Below are 20,179 nucleotides of genomic sequence, written 5' to 3'. Positions count from 1 at the left end.
TAAAGATCAGAGCAGAAATCAATGAAATAGAAACCAAAAAAACAATAGAACAAATCAACGAAACTAGGAGCTGGTTCTTTGAAAGAATTAATAAAATTGATAAACCCCTGGCCCGACTTATCAAAAAGAAAAGAGAAAGGACCCAAATAAATAAAATCATGAATGAAAGAGGAGAGATCACAACTAACACCAAAGAAATACAAACTATTATAAGAACATACTATGAGCAACTCTACGGCAATAAATTTGACAATCTGGAAGAAATGGATGCATTCCTAGAAACATATAAACTACCACAACTGAACCAGGAAGAAATAGAAAGCCTGAACAGACCCATAACCAGTAAGGAGATTGAAACAGTCATTAAAAATCTCCAAACAAACAAAAGCCCAGGGCCAGATGGCTTCCCGGGGGAATTCTACCAAACATTTAAAGAAGAACTAATTCCTATTCTCCTGAAACTGTTCCAAAAAATAGAAATGGAAGGAAAACTTCCAAACTCATTTTATGAGGCCAGCATCACCTTGATCCCAAAACCAGACAAGGATCCCACCAAAAAAGAGAGCTATAGACCGATATCCTTGATGAACACAGATGCGAAAATACTCAACAAAATACTAGCCAATAGGATTCAACAGTACATTAAAAAGATTATTCACCACGACCAAGTGGGATTTATTCCAGGGCTGCAAGGTTGGTTCAACATCCGCAAATCAGTCAATGTGATACAACACATCAATAAAAGAAAAAACAAGAACCATATGATACTTTCAATAGATGCTGAAAAAGCATTTGACAAAGTACAGCATCCCTTCCTGATCAAAACTCTTCAAAGTGTAGGGATAGAGGGCACATACCTCAATATCATCAAAGCCATCTATGAAAAACCCACCGCAAATATCATTCTCAATGGAGAAAAACTGAAAGCTTTTCCACTAAGGTCAGGAACACGGCAGGGATGTCCATTATCACCACTGCTATTCAACATAGTACTAGAGGTCCTAGCCTCAGCAATCAGACAACGAAAGGAAATTAAAGGCATCCAAATCGGCAAAGAAGAAGTCAAATTATCACTCTTCACAGATGATATGATACTATATGTGGAAAACCCAAAACACTCCACTCCAAAACTGCTAGAACTTATACAGGAATTCAGTAAAGTGTCAGGATATAAAATCAATGCACAGAAATCAGTTGCATTTCTCTACACCAACAGCAAGACAGAAGAAAGAGAAATTAAGGAGTCAATCCCATTTACAATTGCATCCAAAACCATAAGATACCTAGGAATAAACCTAACCAAGGAGACACAGAATCTATACTCAGAAAACTATAAAGTACTCATGAAAGAAATTGAGGAAGACACAAAGAAATGGAAAAATGCTCCATGCTCCTGGATTGGAAGAATAAATATTGTGAAAATGTCTATGCTACCTAAAGCAATCTACACATTTAATGCAATTCCTATCAAAGTACCATCCATCTTTTTCAAAGAAATGGAACAAATAATGCTAAAATTTATATGGAACCAGAAAAGACCTCGAATAGCCAAAGGGATATTGAAAAAGAAAGCCAACGTTGGTGGCATCACAATTCCGGACTTCAAGCTCTATTACAAAGCTGTCATCATCAAGACAGCATGGTACTGGCACAAAAACAGACACATAGATCAATGGAACAGAATAGAGAGCCCAGAAATAGACCCTCAAATCTATGGTCAACTCATCTTCGACAAAGCAGGAAAGAATGTCCAATGGAAAAAAGACAGCCTCTTCAATAAATGGTGCTGGGAAAATTGGACAGCCACATGCAGAAAAATGAAATTGGACCATTTCCTTACACCACACACAAAAATAGACTCAAAATGGATGAAGGACCTCAATGTGCGAAAGGAATCCATCAAAATCCTTGAGGAGAACACAGGCAGCAACCTCTTCGACCTCTGCCGCAGCAACATCTTCCTAGGAACAACGCAAAAGGCAAGGGAAGCAAGGGCAAAAATGAACTATTGGGATTTCATCAAGATCAAAAGCTTTTGCACAGCAAAGGAAACAGTTTACAAAATCAAAAGACAACTGACAGAATGGGAGAAGATATTTGCAAACGACATATCAGATAAAGGACTAGTGTCCAGAATCTATAAAGAACTTAGCAAACTCAACACCCAAAGAACAAATAATCCAATCAAGAAATGGGCAGAGGACATGAACAGACATTTCTGCAAAGAAGACATCCAGATGGCCAACAGACACATGAAAAAGTGCTCCATATCACTCGGCATCAGGGAAATACAAATCAAAACCACAATGAGATATCACCTCACACCAGTCAGAATGGCTAAAATCAACAAGTCAGGAAATGACAGATGCTGGCGAGGATGTGGAGAAAGGGGAACCCTCCTACACTGTTGGTGGGAATGCAAGCTGGTGCAGCCACTCTGGAAAACAGCATGGAGGTTCCTCAGAATGTTGAAAATAGAACTGCCCTATGACCCAGCAATTGCACTATTGGGTATTTACCCTAAAGATACAAATGTAGTGATCCAAAGGGGCACATGCACCCGAATGTTTATAGCAGCAATGTCCACAATAGCCAAACTATGGAAAGAACCTAGATGTCCATCAACAGATGAATGGATCAAGAAGATGTGGTATATACACAATGGAATACTATGCAGCCATCAAAAGAAATGAAATCTTGCCATTTGCGACAACATGGATGGAACTAGAGCGTATCATGCTTAGCGAAATAAGTCAAGCAGAGAAAGACAACTATCATATGATCTCCCTGATATGAGGAAGTGGTGATGCAACATGGAGGCTTAAGTGGGTAGGAGAAGAATAAATGAAACAAGATGGGATTGGGAGGGAGACAAACCATAAGTGACTCTTAATCTCACAAAACAAACTGAGGGTTGCTGGGGGGAGGGGGATTGGGAGAAGGGGGTGGGATTATGGACATTGGGGAGGGTATGTGCTTTGGTGAGTGCTGTGAAGTGTGTAAACCTGGTGATTCACAGACCTGTACCCCTGGGGATAAAAATATATGTTTATAAAAAATAAAAAATTTTATAAAAAAAAAAAAAGAATACCAAACAAGTGCCCAATATTCTACATTTATTACATCATTTCTAACATATAGAAGTGTGTTATCAAGGCTGGTTCTGTGAACGAACCTAGTTATGCTAAAGTGTGTTTTGTTCTCCAGGAAATTAAATGCATGATTATCACACACACACACACACAAAAAAAAGAATCATATGATCATCTCAAAGAAATGCAGAAAAGGCATTTGACAAAATTCAACATCCATTCATGATTAAAACTTGCAACAAAAGAGATAGAGGGAATATCCCATGACAGAATAAAAAACATATATGTTCAGCCTATAGCTAACATCACACTACAGAGTAAAATGCTCAAAGCTTTTCCTCTAAGATCAAGAATAACACAAGGATGTCTACTCTGGCCACTTTCATTCAACATGATACTAGAAGTCCTAGTTAGAGTAATCAGGCAATAAAAAAAAAAAAAGCTTCCAAAACAGAAAGGAACAATTAAAATTACCTTTATTTGCAGATATCATGATACTGCCTAAACATTCCACCAAAAGACTGTTAGATATAATAAATAAATTCAGTAAAGTTGCAGGTTACATAATCAATACACAAAATCAGCTGCATTTCTATACACTTATAATGAGCTATCAGAGAAATTAAGGAAACAATCCCATTTACAATTGCATCAAAAAGGATAAAATACATAGGAATAAATCTAACCAAAGTGGTAAAAGATCTGTAAACACAAAACTCTAAGACACTGATGAAAGACACTGAAGACACAAATAACTGGGAAGATAATCTGTGCTCATGAATTGAAAGAATTTATCTTGTTAAAATGTCCACACTACCCAGAGCAGTTTCAAGACAACCCTTATCAAAATTCCAATGATATTTTTCACAGAAATAGAACTAGTAATCCTAAAGCTTGTACGGAACCATAAAAGACCCTGAATAGCCAAGGTAATGTTGAAAAATAACAAAGCAAGAAGCATCACAATCCTTAATTTCAAACAACATTAAAAAGCTACAATAATCGGGGGCGCCTGGGTGGCTCAGCAGGTTAAGCATCTGCCTTCGGGTCAGGTCATGATCTCAGGGTCCTAGGATCGAGCCTTGCACTAAGTTTCCTGCTCAGCAAGAGAGTCTGCTTCTCCCTCTATCTCTCCCCCATTTGTGCTTGCTCCCTCTCTCAAATAAAAAATCTTGAAAAAAAAAAAAAGCTACAGTAATCAAAACAGTATGGTACTAGCATAAAAACAGGCAAAGACCAATGAAACATAATAGGAAGCCAAGAAGAAAATACACACATAATGGCCAATTAATTTACAACAAAGGAGCCAAAACTGTACAGTAAGGAAGCATAGTCTCTTCAATAAATGGTGCTAGGAAAACTGATTAGCTACATGCAAAATAATGAAAGTGGACCCCTATTTTACACATACACAAAAATTAACTTAAAATGGAATAAAGACTTGAACATAACACCTGAAACCATAAAGCTGCTAGAAGAAAACATAGGGGTAAAACACCTTGACACTGATCTAGAATGATTTTCTGGATTTAACACCAAAAACAAATGCAACTGAAGTAAAACTAAACAAGTGAGACTACATTAAACTAAAAAACCTCTGCGCAGCAAAGGAAACAATCAACACAATGAAAAGGCAACTACAGAATGGGAGTAAATATTTGTAAAGCATTTATCTGATAATGGTTTAATATCCAAAATCTGTAAAGAATTCCTACAATTCAAAGCAAAATACCAACAATCTTTAAACACTTGGCAGAGGAATTGAACAGACTTTTACCCAAAGAAGACATACAGATGGTCAACAGGTAAATGAATAGGTGCTCAATATCATGAATCATCAAGAAAATGCAACTCAATAAAACCCAATGAGACAGCACCTCACACTTGTTAGAATGGCTAATACCATAAAGACAAGAAGTAACAAGTATTGGCAAGGACGTGGAGAAAAGGAAACCCTTGTGTATTGCTGGTGGGAATGCAAATTGGTCAGCCATTATAGAAAGCAGTGAAGAGTATCCTCAAAAATTAAAAACAGAACTACCATATGATCCAAAGAATCCACTTCCAGTCATTTTTCCAAAGGAAATGAAGTCAGTAATTCGAAGTGATTATCCTCACTCCCTTGTTCATTGCCATTATTTACTGTAGCTAAGACATGGAAATGAACTAAGTATCCTTAGATGGGAAAATGTATAAAGAAGATGTGGTATACACATGCAATGGAATATTATTCAGCTATATTAAAGAAGGAAACCCTGCCATTTGCATCAACATGAATGGAACTTGAGGGCATTATGCTACATGAAATTAAGTTAGACAAAGAAAAACAAATACCATATGATCTCACTTACATGTGTAACCTAAAAAAATTAAAATTAAATACAAACTCAGAGATTCAGAGAACAGATAGGTGGTTTTCTAGAGGTGGAGTATAGGCATAAGGGATGAAGGTTGTCAAAAGATACAAACTTCTAGTTATAAAATAAGTCCTATGATGTAATGTACAGCATGGTGACTAAAATTAGTAAATCACTATTATATATTTGAAACTTCCTAAAAGAGTAGATCTTAAAAGTTCTCATCACAAGAAAAACACATTTTTAACTGCTGTATGGTAATGGATGTTAACTAGACCTATTCTGGTGATTATTTCACAATTTATACATATATCAATCATTATGTTGTACACCTGAAAATAAATTGTTATATATAATTAAACCTTAATAAAAATAATTATACTCCTCCAAGACCTGTTCTTTCATATTCCCTTCCACATCCAACAAAAAGATCTTGGACCATCCCTACACTTTCCATTCCCCACTATCTGCCATCGGAGATGGATTTTTGTTTTCTCTGTGTGCTTCTGTTTCTTCATTAATTCTGCCTCAGTAGGAACTACCTGTCCTGATTTTACCCAGCCAGTGGGCAGGCAAACCTTACCTTTCTTCTGCTCGTACCTCTTCTTTCTTTCCAGTTCTGACTTCTGCCTTCATAGTGCTTGCAGAATTTACGATTTTAGCCAGTGTTCCACTATAGCACAAATTAAAAATCCTATGCCTGGTCTACACGAAGAAATTCTCATAGCATCAGATTCCCTTCAGGCTCCACCAATGGGCTTATTTTCTTCTCTGAATTTGCTCTAGCCACATTCAAGCTGTCATAAATGTACTCAAACAGAGTTTGTTTTTTCAGTTTTCTAACCTGCTGACAATTCCTTCTTTGAGAGAATATATCTATATTATTCTTTTTGGGAAAATAGAAGTTCTAGGAGTAACAGGACAGCATCTGATATTACTGACTATATTCCCTTCCTTGAAAATCTATTTTTCTTTTCTACCATTCTTCTAGTAGAATTCATCAAACCTGTCTAACAATTCATTCTGTCTCTTTTTCTAGCTTCTCTTCTACTGAGTGTCCTCCAACTTCAAATGTTGTGGCTTCTCAGGACTCTTTATTCTTAGCCTATACGTTTTCTCCTGGAAATCACATATGTAGACACAAATGTACTCAATTACCATCTATTTACTGAATACTAAAAGCCTCTTCTGACTTCAGGCTCTCTCTATATAAATGGCTATGATACATCTTCATATATATCAGAAGACTTTTCAGAAGACTTCAATTAACCTCAACATGTCAAAACTTAACTGATATTCTCTTAGAAATCTCTCATTATGAATTTGAGAAATGCTAGGTAACAAAAATAAATCACAAAATGTATAATGCTTAAACAATTATTTCTTTCTCGAGTAAATAATCTAAAATGAGTTTTCCTAGTCAGTAGGTAATCTTCTTCCATCTAGTGATTTAGATTCAGTCCCTCCTATCTTATGGATGCAAACATTCCTTAGGTCTTCACTACCATCTAGCTCTCACAAGAAGGATACCACAGAGAAGGAATCTCCACTTTTTGTGGTGCGTGAAAACAATGCACATCACTTCTGATAATGTTTTATTTTTGAGCCATATGGCCAAATTTAGATAGATGGAAGATTTGGAAAAGTGTTCCTTTCAAAATAACAGCTCTATTCTATTAAAAAAAAAAGTACATAAAATTTGGTGGAGAGTTAACCTTTTCTGCAACCATCTCTCATATTTTCAATCTTGGTGAATGGCATCATCCCATCAACTAATCATTTACCTAAATCATAAATACAGGTCTTTAATTTTTTCCTTCTCACTTAACTAATCATCAAGTTCTTTCAAATCTAGAACTTCTAAATCTGTGATAGCTCTTCCCTGTTTCCATCCTCAATGCCACTCAACTTTTTAATACCCTGATGTTATCATATTCCTCTGCTAAAATTTTTTTAGTGACTCTCTGATGATAGGAAATTAAACTATTATATGTCATACAAGGTCTTTTATGACTTGGTCCTTTATAATGTCCAGAATTATTTCTTGCCTTCCCTCAATCTCTTATAATTTATGCAACAGTAGTAGCAATAACAGTAAGTAGAATGAAACAAATTACTTACAGTTTCTAAAAGAAGCTATATTCCTTCACCTCTTAGTTTATATCTATATTGCTCTTTCTTCAAAGGATGATGGTAATTTGCCCATTTGGTTAATTTACTGACAACCCGGATCAAAAGTTTTCTCCTCTAACACATCTTCCTCTGAGTGCCCATGAAACTTAAAACTGTCTTTTATTATTTATTATTGAATTGACATAAAAGTTTATATTAGCTTTGGGTATACAACATACTGATTAAATCATTCTAAACATTACTCAATGCTCACTATAACTACAGTTACCATCTGTCATCATACATTATTATAATATTACTGGCAATAGTTCCTAAGCTATACTTTCCATTTCCATGATTTATTTTATATCATATTTACTTTATAATCCTCTTCACCTATTTTGCCCATCCTCCATCAACCTTCCCTCTGGCAACCACCAGTTTGTTCTCTGTATTTAAAAGTCTTGGTTTATTGTTTGCTCATTCATTTTATTTTTTACAAGTGAAATCATATGGTATTTGTTTTTCTCTGATTTCTTTTATTTGCCACAATACTCTCTAGGTGCATCCATATTGTCACAAATGGAAAGATCTTATTCTTTTTTATGGCTGAGTAACACTCTACTGCGTGTGTGTGCATACTCACATATATATACATACACATACCACAATTTATTATTCATTCATCAACTGAGCATTTGGGTTCCTTCCATATCTTGGCCACTGCATATAATGTTGCAATAAAGATTAGGATGCATATACCTTTTCAAATTAGTATTTCTGTTTTTAAGACATTTTTGGTTTTAGATTTTATTTATTTGATAGAATGAATGAGAAAGAGAACATGAGCGAGGACATAGGCAAAGGGAGAAGCAGGCTCCCCACTGAGCAGGAAGCCCTATGTGGGGCTCGATCCCAGGACCCCAGGATCATGACCTGAGCCGAAGACAGCTGCTTAACTGACTGAGCCAACCAGGTGCCCATATTTCTGTTTTTGGGGGGTAAATACCCAGTAATGGAATTACTGGATTGTACAATATTTCTGTTTTTACTTTATTAAGTTCAGTACTGATTTCCATAGTGGTTGCACCAATTTTTATTCCTACCAATATGCTGGTGCTTGACCTTTTCACAAGTACCAAAAAGGAGTCATTTATGAGACTGACACGCTACCTACTGCGCTAACGAGGCACCTCCGAAAAGGAGTCATTTAGAGGTCCCTGTCCTTAATTATAAACAGCAGCCTTTTCAATTTTGGCTGCATTTTGCTCAGAGCACATGACAGAATGTGTAAATAAACCAGACAGACAGCTAAATGACTATTTGGATGAGTTTGATATGTATTTTATGAAACTACATTCTCTACAAAGCAGTAAAAAGTTGACCTTAGGCACCAAAAGAATCCAAGTACTGAGTAAATCAAAGAATATAAGTTTGTAATTCAAGTTAATCTTTCAATAACTAAAACTGAAGGGAAGGATCTCTCATAGGCAACTTTTAAATTTCTGCATTTGAGACATCAGAGCAGATAACCAGAAGTTTTGCAAATATTGTTCATGAAAAGATAGAGAATGTATTTCCAATATAAAAAATTGAAATTAATCCTCCACATCCTCCTCAATACTTGTTATTTCTTGTCTTTTGTAAACTGGCCATTCTGACTGGTATGAAGTAGTATCTCATTGTGGTTCTGATTTGCATTTCCCTGATGATTAGTGACATTGAGGATTTTTTTTATGTGTTTGTTTCCATGTGGTTTTTCTTTTTTTTTCATCTGTTTGTCTTCACTGGAAAAATGTCCATCCGGGTCTTCTGCTCATTTTTTAAATCAGATTATTTGCTTGCTTGGGGCTGAGTTGTATCAGTTCTTAATACATTTGGGGCATTAACTTCTTACTGGATATATATAATTTGTAAATATTTTCTCCTGTTAAACAGGTTGCCTTTTTATTTTGTTGGTGGTTTCCTTTGCTGTGCAAAAGCCTTTTATTTGGGTGTATTTTAGTTCATTTTCACTTTTGTTCCCCTTGCCTGAGGAAACACAGCCAGAAACATGTTGCTAAGGCTGAGTAGAACAAAACTGAAGGTATCACAATCCCAGATTTCCAGATAGACTACAAAGCTACAGTAATCAAAACACTATGGTGCTGGCACAAAACCAGACACATAGATCAATGGAACAAGATAGAGAGTCACAGAAATAAACCCACATCTATATGTCAATTAACCTACAACAAAGGAGGTAAGAATACAGAATGGGGAAGAGTCTTTCCAAAAAATGATATTTGGAAAACTGGACCGCTTCATTTGAAAAAATAAAAACAAACCACTTTTCCTATACCATACATAAAAACGAATTCAATGGATTAAAGATCCAAATCTAAGAACGGAAACCATAAACTCCTAAAAGAAAACTTAGAAGTGTCTTTTACTAAGTTTTAGCTGCCTTTTGTAAAAACCCCAATTGGAGCAACTGTATCTAAATGCACTAGGTTTTTTGTTTGTTTCAGTATAGCAACTAGACTATAACTTCTGAAAGATACATTCCATGTCCTTTTATCTCTGTACCTTTCATCATCTCCTGCATAATAGAATCTAAGTATCAGAAGAGCAGAAACTTTTGTTATTTTACCACTGTGGCCACAGTGTCTACCTAGCGTATAAAAGACACTCAATAGGGCGCCTGGGTGGCTCAGTGGGTTAAGCCGCTGCCTTCGGCTCAGGTCATGATCTCAGGGTCCTGGGATAGAGTCCCGCATTGGGCTCTCTGCTCAGCAGGGAGCCTGCTTCCTCCTCTCTCTCTGCCTGCCTCTCTGCCTACTTGTGATCTCTGTCAAATAAATAAATAAAATCTTAAAAAAAAAAGACACTCAATAAATTATATTAAATGCATTCATAATATGCAGTCAATGCATATTTATTGAAGACAAAAAGAGAAAACAGTGTAGTAGAAAATATAGTGTCAAATAAGACTCTGAAGCAGCGCCTGGGTGGCTCGGTCGGTTGAGCATCAGACTCTTGATTTCTGCTCAGAATCTTGGGCTCAAGCCCCGCATTGGGCGTCCTGCTCAGTGGGGAGTCTGCTTGTCCCTCTAACTCTGTACCTCCCTCTGCTCTCTTTCTCTCTCTCTAAAATAAATTATAAAATAATAAAATTAAAAAAAATATTAAGAGTCTGAATCTTTGAGTATGTTATCTTGAACAAGTCATTTCATCTCTCTAAATCAGAGTCTCTTTTGCACTGAAGCTCTTATAGAATCAAGCCCTTATAGGTTAGGAATGAAGTACATAAAGCCCCTAGAACAAAACCTGGACTGTTCTAAAAATCACACACCCTTATTATAAGCAGCAGTTACAACTTACATAACCAATGTTTATAGCTCTTTCAGTATTCTTAAACATACAACAATGTTGACCATAGGACACTGAAACCTAAATGCTTTCATCTTGAAAGAAATTTTATAGAATTTACAGAAAGAATTTTTAAAATATCTAAATAGACTCATAAAACAAACTGAGAGTTTCCAGGGGGAGAAGGGTAAGGAGAGGGTGGTGTGGTTATGGACATTGAGGAAGGTATGTGCTATGGTGAGTACTGTGTATAAACCTGGTGATTCACAAACCTGTACCCCTCGAGGTAATAATACATTATATGTTAATAAAAAAATTAAAAAATTTTTTAAAATCTGGATTGGTTTGTCTTAAAGCATATTACAGGTTTGCAAAGGTGTTAATTTTATTTCTAAATCCAAGCTAGAATTTCCCCAGAATAAAAAAAAAATATTAATCTCAGAGGAAATTTTTTGATAAAAACTAACTTTAAAACAAAGTAAACTGCCAATAATAAAATATGACATAACAACAACTGATTTAACTGGAAAGATAATGGAAGATGTACTTTACCTCATCAAATCCAAAGTCCCATGACTGCTTAGAACACAATTCTTCCAAAGACATATTACACCTAAGGACCATAAATAAGATGCTTTTAAAGTGTGCCTTATTTCCTATTGAAAATTATTACTCTAAATTATGGTTTCCAAAGTTGGCTTCAGGTCAGAATTATAAGAGAAGTTTTTTTGAAAAACAATTCATAAGCTCCAACCTAAAGAGCTTATTTATTACGTGTGGATCAAATGTGACATTTTTAATTTTAAAAAGTCATCCCCCTCAAGTGATGTAGACCTGCAGCCAGACTTGGGAATTGTGTTCTAAATCAGTTTCATAAAGTACATTTTAGAATTCAAGGCCTACCATGCTGTTTCTCATTCACAAGTTTCTGAATATTTGGGGATTTGACAACAAAGCAGCTAATTTATTGATTTTATTAAATAAGGTGTGACTCTTCATTTTAAATAATTTGTTGTGTCAATCCCATTAAAATAGCAACTATACGCTCTTTTTTATAAATAGGAATTTTAAATACTTCCTTAAGAAAGTATTTTCAAAATAAAAATATATTCTAGTTAGTGATTTTCAGTTACCAAGATATGACTAAATCACAATTATTACCAAGAAAGTTTGGGCTATTCTGAAACCAGAAATTTTGTTTAATTCCCTATAAATAACAGTCCCATAAAATGTTAATATGCTTATGCCATTAACGTTGAATTCTATCACTCTCTTGTTCTGATTCTACACTAACCAATCAACCTTCCCAAGGAGAGCTGAACCAAAAGTTAGAAAATATGCTTACCATGCAAGTAAGCATTCCTATATTATGTGACTCGACTCTTCCTCACTGTAAATTAATAAACTACATTCTGGTGAGTATACAAGTTTCTTGAACACATAAGTGAGTTTTCTCAAACTTTATTAATACTAAGATTCCAGATATTTTTGCAATAGCAAATATGAGCACCATCCTCTCAAATGAGTTGATATTACCAAGATTCTGACAGCTGAGAAGTCTTCCCTGAGGCTAGTCTATCCAATTCCAGAAAGCAATATGCCTACTGACTTTTCATCAATTCAAACATTCAACATGCACCATACTAGTCCTGATTTGTAGTCCCCAGATTTACCTAAAAACTTACATATGATTCACTGGGAATTTCTGACTTCCCTTCTGTGGTGTCTTCACTTGGAAATCACATTTAAATTTTCCTTTAAAAATAAAAGTATGCGTTGAATTCAAAACCTTAACAGAGACTACTTGTTTTTTAATTTGAAGCTTACAAACTACATAGAAGAACATTACTGATCCAAAAAGTCTTATAAAAGAATGTCATTCTATTTTTAACTTCCTATTTTTACACACACACACACACACACACACACGCACACACACTGAAAACAAAAAATCCCAATAGATTATGTTTTCTATGTATAACACTCACCTTTTTTTTCAGAGCTGGATGCATAACAATTATTTTCAAAAGATGCACTAAGAGTATTTCTTTCATTATTATGGTACTCTTCTTGATACCTCTTGTTTGGCTGACACTTTTCTGGACAACTTGTTTGGTTAGAATTACTAACAGTCAACTCTGGATCTGAAAAAATACTTCTAATGTATCTACCAGTTGGATCATTTTTATTATAACTTGTGATTGCACAAATATCTCCCATACTATCATCACCACACTTGTCAAACGTTTTCTTTATCCTCTGTTGATCTATGTTTAGTAAATTGATGACATTTTCACGAGTAAAAGAGTTACAATTCTCCGATTTAAGGCTGATTGTTGGCTGGTTCACACCTGTAAGAAAATTTGAAACCTCTCTTCTATTTTCTCCCCAATTATGTTGTACTGATTGTTTTTCGGTAAGGAATTCTGACTGTCTTCGTTCATTCACGCTTCCACATTCTTCATCCATAACCACAACAGGTCCAGTAAGGAAATTCCTACTGTCTGGACTTTGAGATAAATAAAAATATATTTAGCAAGAAAAATATATAGCATTTTCATTTCAAAACAACTAAATTCTTAGAGAACATACTGAGCAACTACTAATACTTACCTACACTATGTTTTAATTTTTTTAATTTAAATACACAATTTGCTTTGGGTCAAAATTTGTCTAATGTACTATTCTAGTACATTAGTGAGTATAAAATAATCTACACTTAATTCAGTATTTCAAAATGAAAATTAGCATAGGTTCAATTTACTGTTATATTAACAAAAAAAAAACCCGCGTAGTTTGTCTTATCATCTATAGTAAGATCTAGTGAATAACCTGAACAATTACTATGTATACTTCTGCTTCATTTAACCATATAAAGATATTTAAATACTGTGATTACCCTGTTAAACATAAATCAAATAGTCATGAGAATATTATAATAGATTTTTCTCAACCTAACAACTCTGAAGTTACCAAGGCAGAAAAGTAGATACAAATGCATATATAAATAATAAAGCCAAAATACAAATTAGATGAAAAGGTTAGACTAGATAAATTTTAAGTTCCTTTCTAATGCAGAAATCATAATTCTACTTTATGCCCAACTTGTATCAAATCAAAGTATCAAAGGACATAATTAGAAATCAAGACATTTCAAAATTTGTTGTTACTGATGATCAAAAAATTCACTTGGGGTTGGATTGTTCCAGAGATTGGAGGTACCAAGAAATTTAGAAAAGAAATATAGGCCACTAAAAATCTGACTGATTTCCAATTTTACTTATTTATTTTTTTTAAAGAATTTATTTATTTATTTGACAGAGAGAAATCACAAGTAGGCAGAGAGGCAGGCAGAGAGAGGAGGAAAGCAGGCTCCCCACTGAGCAGAGAGCCCAATGTGGGGCTCGATCCCAACACCCCGAGATCATGACCTGAGCCGAAGGCAGAGACTCCAACACACTGAGCCACCCAGGTGCCCCTCCAATTTTATTTTTTAAGTTATTTTTAAACACCTAACAAGCAGGTATACTTGTTGTGTTCCAGACACTATGCCATGTGTTGTGGACAGAGAAATAAAAAAGTTCAATTTGCTGTTAAGGAGAGATATTTTACCCACAAATGTTCACAGATCACAATCCTACACTATTAATCAACATAGGTCTCACTGGGGTTTGGGGCAATATAATGCTGTTATATTATACCAAAAGGCATAACACATAGCATGCAATAATACACAACATTAACACCAGAGAAATTATTACTCTAAATTTAAAAAAATGTAAAGACAGACTTATCTATATATATTAAGCAGATATTTAATGTATGCCTATTATGTGGTAGGGAGATAATACAGCTTATATTCTAGTTAAGGAAAATAATAATAACTATTAATAAGAACAAAGGATAAAAGAAATACAGAAATAAACAAATAAAGAAGATAGTTACAGTGCCTTTATAGATGCTACAAGATCATATGATGGAAGAACTTGTGTTAGAAGTCCTGTATCAGATGGTGTGGTTGGAAAAGCCCCTAGTAAAGAAGTTATAAATAAGTGAAAGACCCAGAATGGTTAAACATGTGAAGAAAGGAGTAAACCTACTCTAGGGGGACAGAGTAATAAGCACAAAAGCAAAATATACCACACATTTGAGAAACAAAAAGGAAAGAACAGGGGTGTCTGGGTGGCTCAGTAGGTTAAGCATCTGCCTCTAGTTCAAGTCATGATCTCAGAGTCCTGGGATGGAGTCCCAAGTTGGGCTCCCTGCTCAGTGGGAAGTCCACTTCTCCCTCTGCCCCTCCCCCAGCTTGTGCTATCTTATCATTCTCACAAATAAATTAAATCTTAAAAAAAAAAAAAAGATTGAATAGAATCAGTGAAGAAAATGGCCCCAAATTACACAGAACTTAGTATTTCTAATTCTAGTATAATTAATATACAGTGCTACATTAATTTCAGGTATACAATATAATGATGCAATAATTCTATACATTACTCAGTGCTTAACATGGTAAGTATACTCTTAATCCCCTTTACCTATTTTACTGACCCTTCCCACCCACTTCTCCTCTGGTAACCACCAGTTTGTTTTCTAAATTTAAGTGTCTGGCTTTTTGTCTCTTTTTTCTTTGTTCATGTGTTTTTATTTTTTATGGCTGAGTAATATTCCACTGTGTGTTTTTGTGTGTGTGTGTGTGTGTGCGTCCTTTATCCACTATGGATGGACACTTGGGTTGATGCCATAATTAAACCATTGTAAATAATGCTGCAATAAACAAAGGAGTGCATACATTTTTTGAATTAGTGTTTTAATTTTCTTGAACACCCAGTAATGGAATTACTTGGTCATATGAATAGAGCTTCATTTTTTAAAAGAACAATAAGAAACATTGAAAGGTTCTAAATACAAAAGTAAAACTGACTTGCATTTTGCCCTGAAAAATATCAGTTTGACTGCCAGGTGAATATAAGTTTCAAACTTCCAACTGGCCAAGAGGAACTAGACTTACCCTCCTGACTGGTGCAATTAAAAAGACTAGAAAAAATATATGAGATAAAAGTTTTCATATATGGAGGCACCTAAGTGGCTCATTGGGTTAAAGCCTCTGCCTTTGGCTCAGATCATGATCCCAGGGTCCTGGCATCGAGCCCACATCGGGCTCTCTGCTCTGCAGGGAGCCTGCTTCCTCCCCTCTCTCTGCCTGCCTCTGCCTTCTTGTGATCTCTGTCAAATAAATAAATAAAATCTTAAAAAAAAAAGTTTTCATATATGGACCATCAAGTAGAAAAGGATAATGATTCTTGAGAAAGAAAGCAATTGAGGTGAACCTCATGACTGCTCCCAGCTTACTGCCTACAGAAGGTATACAAGCCATAGAATATAAACGGACATCCCAGTCAGAGCTCACAGATTCCCTTTGTTGAGAAAACAGAGCTGGGAGTTCTAAAAGAATACAGAGGATAGAGTTCACAGGGCAGAGTATCCTTAGGAGAGTGCTTTAAGGAGAGAGCATTCTGGAGATATAGGGAGAGTTCTCAAATCTTCAGCTAAGCATTGATCAGCACATGCATATGAAGAAATAATACCCAAGGCTGGAGGTGGGGAGGAGAATAAAGTATCTAACAGGATAAGATGGATTAAGTCCAGGAACTCAAATACAGATGGGAAAATTTTGTTTGCATCAACCAGAGTGGAAAAACCTCATAATTCAAAAGGAATCACAGAGTATTCAGAAGGGTATTGCCTCAGCAGAGGGCAAAATTAAGTATAGGCTAAAGGCATATGTGGTCCTGCCTAACAAAATTTAAAGCAAACCTCAGTAAAACCATAGTATTTCCAAATAACTAAACTGTATCCAGAATAAAGCTTAAGATAGTTTATAGGGATACAAACATCTCTGGACAACCAAAAACATGAAAATCAGAATTCACAGAATCCAAATAAAATTACCAGGAATAAAAAGAAGCAGAAAGTACAACACATAATGAGAAGAAAAATCAATTAGAAACAGACCAAGAAATGACGAAATGCTAGTATTTGTAGACAAAGACATCAAAAAAGTTAGAGGAAAGACTAAGCATGTTAAAATAAATGCATGGGAGATATAAATAAAAGTTAAATCAAGCTTACAGAGATGAAAAGTATACTGAACAGATTCATGAGTAGATGAGACATCAAAGAAGATACAACTACTGATTCTAGAGATAAAGCAATATAATTTACATAAGGTGAAACAGAGAAAAAATACTGAAAATATATAAATAAAGCATCAGTAAACTGGGACACAGCTTCAATTGGACTAAGTTAATGTAGTCTGAGTCCCCAAAGAGGAAAAAGAAATCAGAAAAAATATTTTAAAAATTAATGGCTGACCTGTTTCCAAATTTGATAAAAACAGTGAGTCCACAGATTTAAAAAGCTCAACACGGCCTAAACACAGGAAGTATAAAGAAAATGAACATTCTAATCAATGGATAAAAATCCATGGTAGAAAGTACATGACAGAGAATCCATGATAGAAAAATCTTAAAAACAGAAAAACCATATATTGTAGATACAGATATTAAGATAAAAATGACAGCAAATTTCTAGTTAGAAACAATGCAAGTCAAAAGACATCTTTCAAAAAGAGTAAAACACAGACAAGTATACAAAAGAGAAATTAATCACTGGCAGACCCATACTAGAAGAAATGTTGAAGTCTTCAGAATTGAAGGAAAACATCACCAGATGAAATTCTAGATCTACACAAAATCAAGACCACCAAAAATGGTGGTGAGAAGGCAAATTGTGCAACCAGTCTGGAAAACAGTATGGAGGTTCCTTAGACTATTATAAATAGAGCTACCCTACAACTGAGCAATTGCACTACTCTTTTTTACTACAGATGTAGTAAAAAAGAAGGGGCATATGCACCCCATTGTTCACAGCAGCAATATCCACAGTGTCCATGCCAAGATGTCCTTCAACAGATGAATGGATAAAGAAGATGTGGTTCGTTTATACAATGGAGTATTACTCAGCTATCAGAAAGGATGAATACCTACCGTTTGCATTGACATGGAAGGAACTGAGGAGATTATGCTAAGTGAAATAAGTCAGTCAGGGAACTCCTGGGTGGCTTAGATGGTTGGGCATCTTTGGCTCGGGTCAGGATCCCAGGGTACTGGGATCGAGCCCCACATTGGGCTCCCTGCTCAGCGGGGAGTCTGCTTCTCTCTATCTCCCTCCCCACTGTCCTCCCTGCTTGTGCTCTCTCACTCTCTCTGTCAAATAAATAAATAAAATCTTTAAAAAATAAAAATAATAAGTCAATCAGAGAAAAACAATTATCATATGGTTTCACTCATCTGTGGAATGTAAGGAGTAGCACAGAGGACCATATGGGAAGGGAGGGAAAACTGAATGGGAAGAAATCAAAGAGGGAGACAAACCGTGAGACTTTTAACTCTGGGAAACAAACTGAGGGTTGCGGAAGGGAGGGGAATGGAATGAAAGTGTAATTAGGTGATGGGCATTAAGGAGGGCACGCGATCTGATGAGCACTGGGTGTTACACACAACTAATGAATCACTGAACACTACATCAAAAACTAATGATGTACTATATGTTGGCTAACTAGATTTAAATAAATAAATAAATAAAAGATATTTAGCCTCAGGACAAACTCCAGGGAATCACTCATGGTTTCTTCTACTTCTTATTTTGCTCATAAATGTTGATTAAGAAAGTTAAAAAAGGGGGTTTCTATGTGGCTCAAAAGGTTAAGTGTCTGCCTTTTGGCTCAGGTCATGATCTCCAGGTCCTGGGACCATGCCCTGCATCTGGCTCCCAGCTCAGCAAGGAGTATACTTCTCCCTCTCCCTTTGCCTCTCTCCCCTGATCATGCTCTGTCTCTGTCTCCAATGAATACATTTAAAAAAAAAAAAAAAGAGGGTTTAAAAATAAAGAGAATGAAATCTTGCCATTTGTGACAAAATGCAAGGAGCTTGAAGGTATTATGCTAAGTGAAATAAGCCACACAGGGCAAGAAAAATACCATGTAGTTTACCTATATAGAGAATCTAAAAAATAAAACAAGCAAACAAAACAAAATTCATGAATACAAAAGATAAGCTGGTGTTTGCCAGAGGGGAGCTAAGTTGGGATGTGGGTCAAGTGGGTCAAGAGGTTAAAAAAAAATTCCAATTATAAAATAAGTTGTGGGAATGTACAGAATTGTGATTATAGTCAGTAATATTACACTGTATACTTGAAAGTTACTAAGAATAAATCTTAAATATTCTCATTACAAAAAAATTATAACTTTGTATGGTGACAAATGGTAACTAAACTTATTGTGATCATTTTACAACATATACAAAGATTTAATTATAACTTATACCTGAAACTAGTATAATGTTATAGGCCAATCAGTTTTAAATTTAAAAAAATGACCTGGAGGGGCGCCTGGGTGGCTCAGTGGGTTAAGCCGCTGCCTTCGGCTCAGGTCATGATCTCAGCGTCCTGGGATCGAGTCCCACATCGGGCTCTCTGCTCAGCAGGGAGCCTGCTTGCCTCTCTCTCTCTCTCTCTCTGCCTGCCTCTCTGTCTACTTTTGATCTCTGTCTGTCAAATAAATAAACAAAATCTTTAAAAAAAAAAATGCCCAGGAAAAAGAAGGAAGAAGACACAACTCATATTAGTAATGAGAGAATGACATCACTTTAAGTGTTAAAAATTTTAAATACATAGTAAGAGAATATTATGGATAACTTTAAGTCAAAATTCTACAACATAGATAAAATAGATGCACTCTTTGTATGACAAACTACCAAAGCTCACTAAAAATCACCATCATCATCATCATCATCATCATCTGACTACCCTGTCATCATCATCATCATCATCATCATCTGACTACCCTGTATCTCATTTGGAAATTATAGTAACACAAAACAAAAAAAACCTTCCTATCGAAAGACTCCATACCAAGCGGCTTCACTGATGAACTCTATCAGACATTTAAGAAAGAAATGGGGGCTTAAGTGGGTAGGAGAAGAATAAATGAAACAAGATGGGATTGGGAGGGAGACAAACCATAAGTGACTCTTAATCTCACAAAACAAACTGAGGGTTGCCGGGGGGAGAGGGTTTGGGAGAAGGGGGTGGGATTATGGACATTGGGGAGGGTATGTGCTTTGGTGAGTGCTGTGAAGTGTGTAAACCTGGTGATTCACAGACCTGTACCCCTGGGGATAAAAATATATGTTTATAAAAAATAAAAAA

At 35.5% G+C, this 20,179-nt stretch overlaps 1 protein-coding gene across 5 annotated transcripts in view; it reads right to left on the bottom strand.

Moving 5' to 3' along the window:
• The window catches only part of REDIC1 (regulator of DNA class I crossover intermediates 1), a 144,284-nt gene that overhangs the window by 63,662 nt on the left and 60,443 nt on the right, over positions 1 to 20,179 (bottom strand). For all 5 annotated transcript variants that reach the window (XR_014314197.1, XR_014314198.1, XM_082740723.1 and 2 more), the window contains 3 exons: positions 12,901 to 13,421; positions 12,598 to 12,667; positions 11,465 to 11,525 (listed from right to left, as the gene is read on the bottom strand). Coding sequence is in view for 3 of the 5 variants with exons in the window: in XM_082740723.1 (XP_082596849.1) it covers positions 11,465 to 11,525; positions 12,598 to 12,667; positions 12,901 to 13,421 (652 nt within the window). In the remaining 2 variants the exon portion in view is untranslated. The remainder of the gene's footprint in view (positions 1 to 11,464; positions 11,526 to 12,597; positions 12,668 to 12,900; positions 13,422 to 20,179) is intronic.

The sequence above is a fragment of the Mustela nivalis genome (assembly GCF_964662115.1).
Source record: "Mustela nivalis genome assembly, chromosome: 7".
Classification (NCBI taxonomy): domain Eukaryota; kingdom Metazoa; phylum Chordata; class Mammalia; order Carnivora; family Mustelidae; genus Mustela; species Mustela nivalis.
Note: the sequence above shows the minus strand (reverse complement) of the source record. Positions and strands in the feature narration are given on the sequence as shown.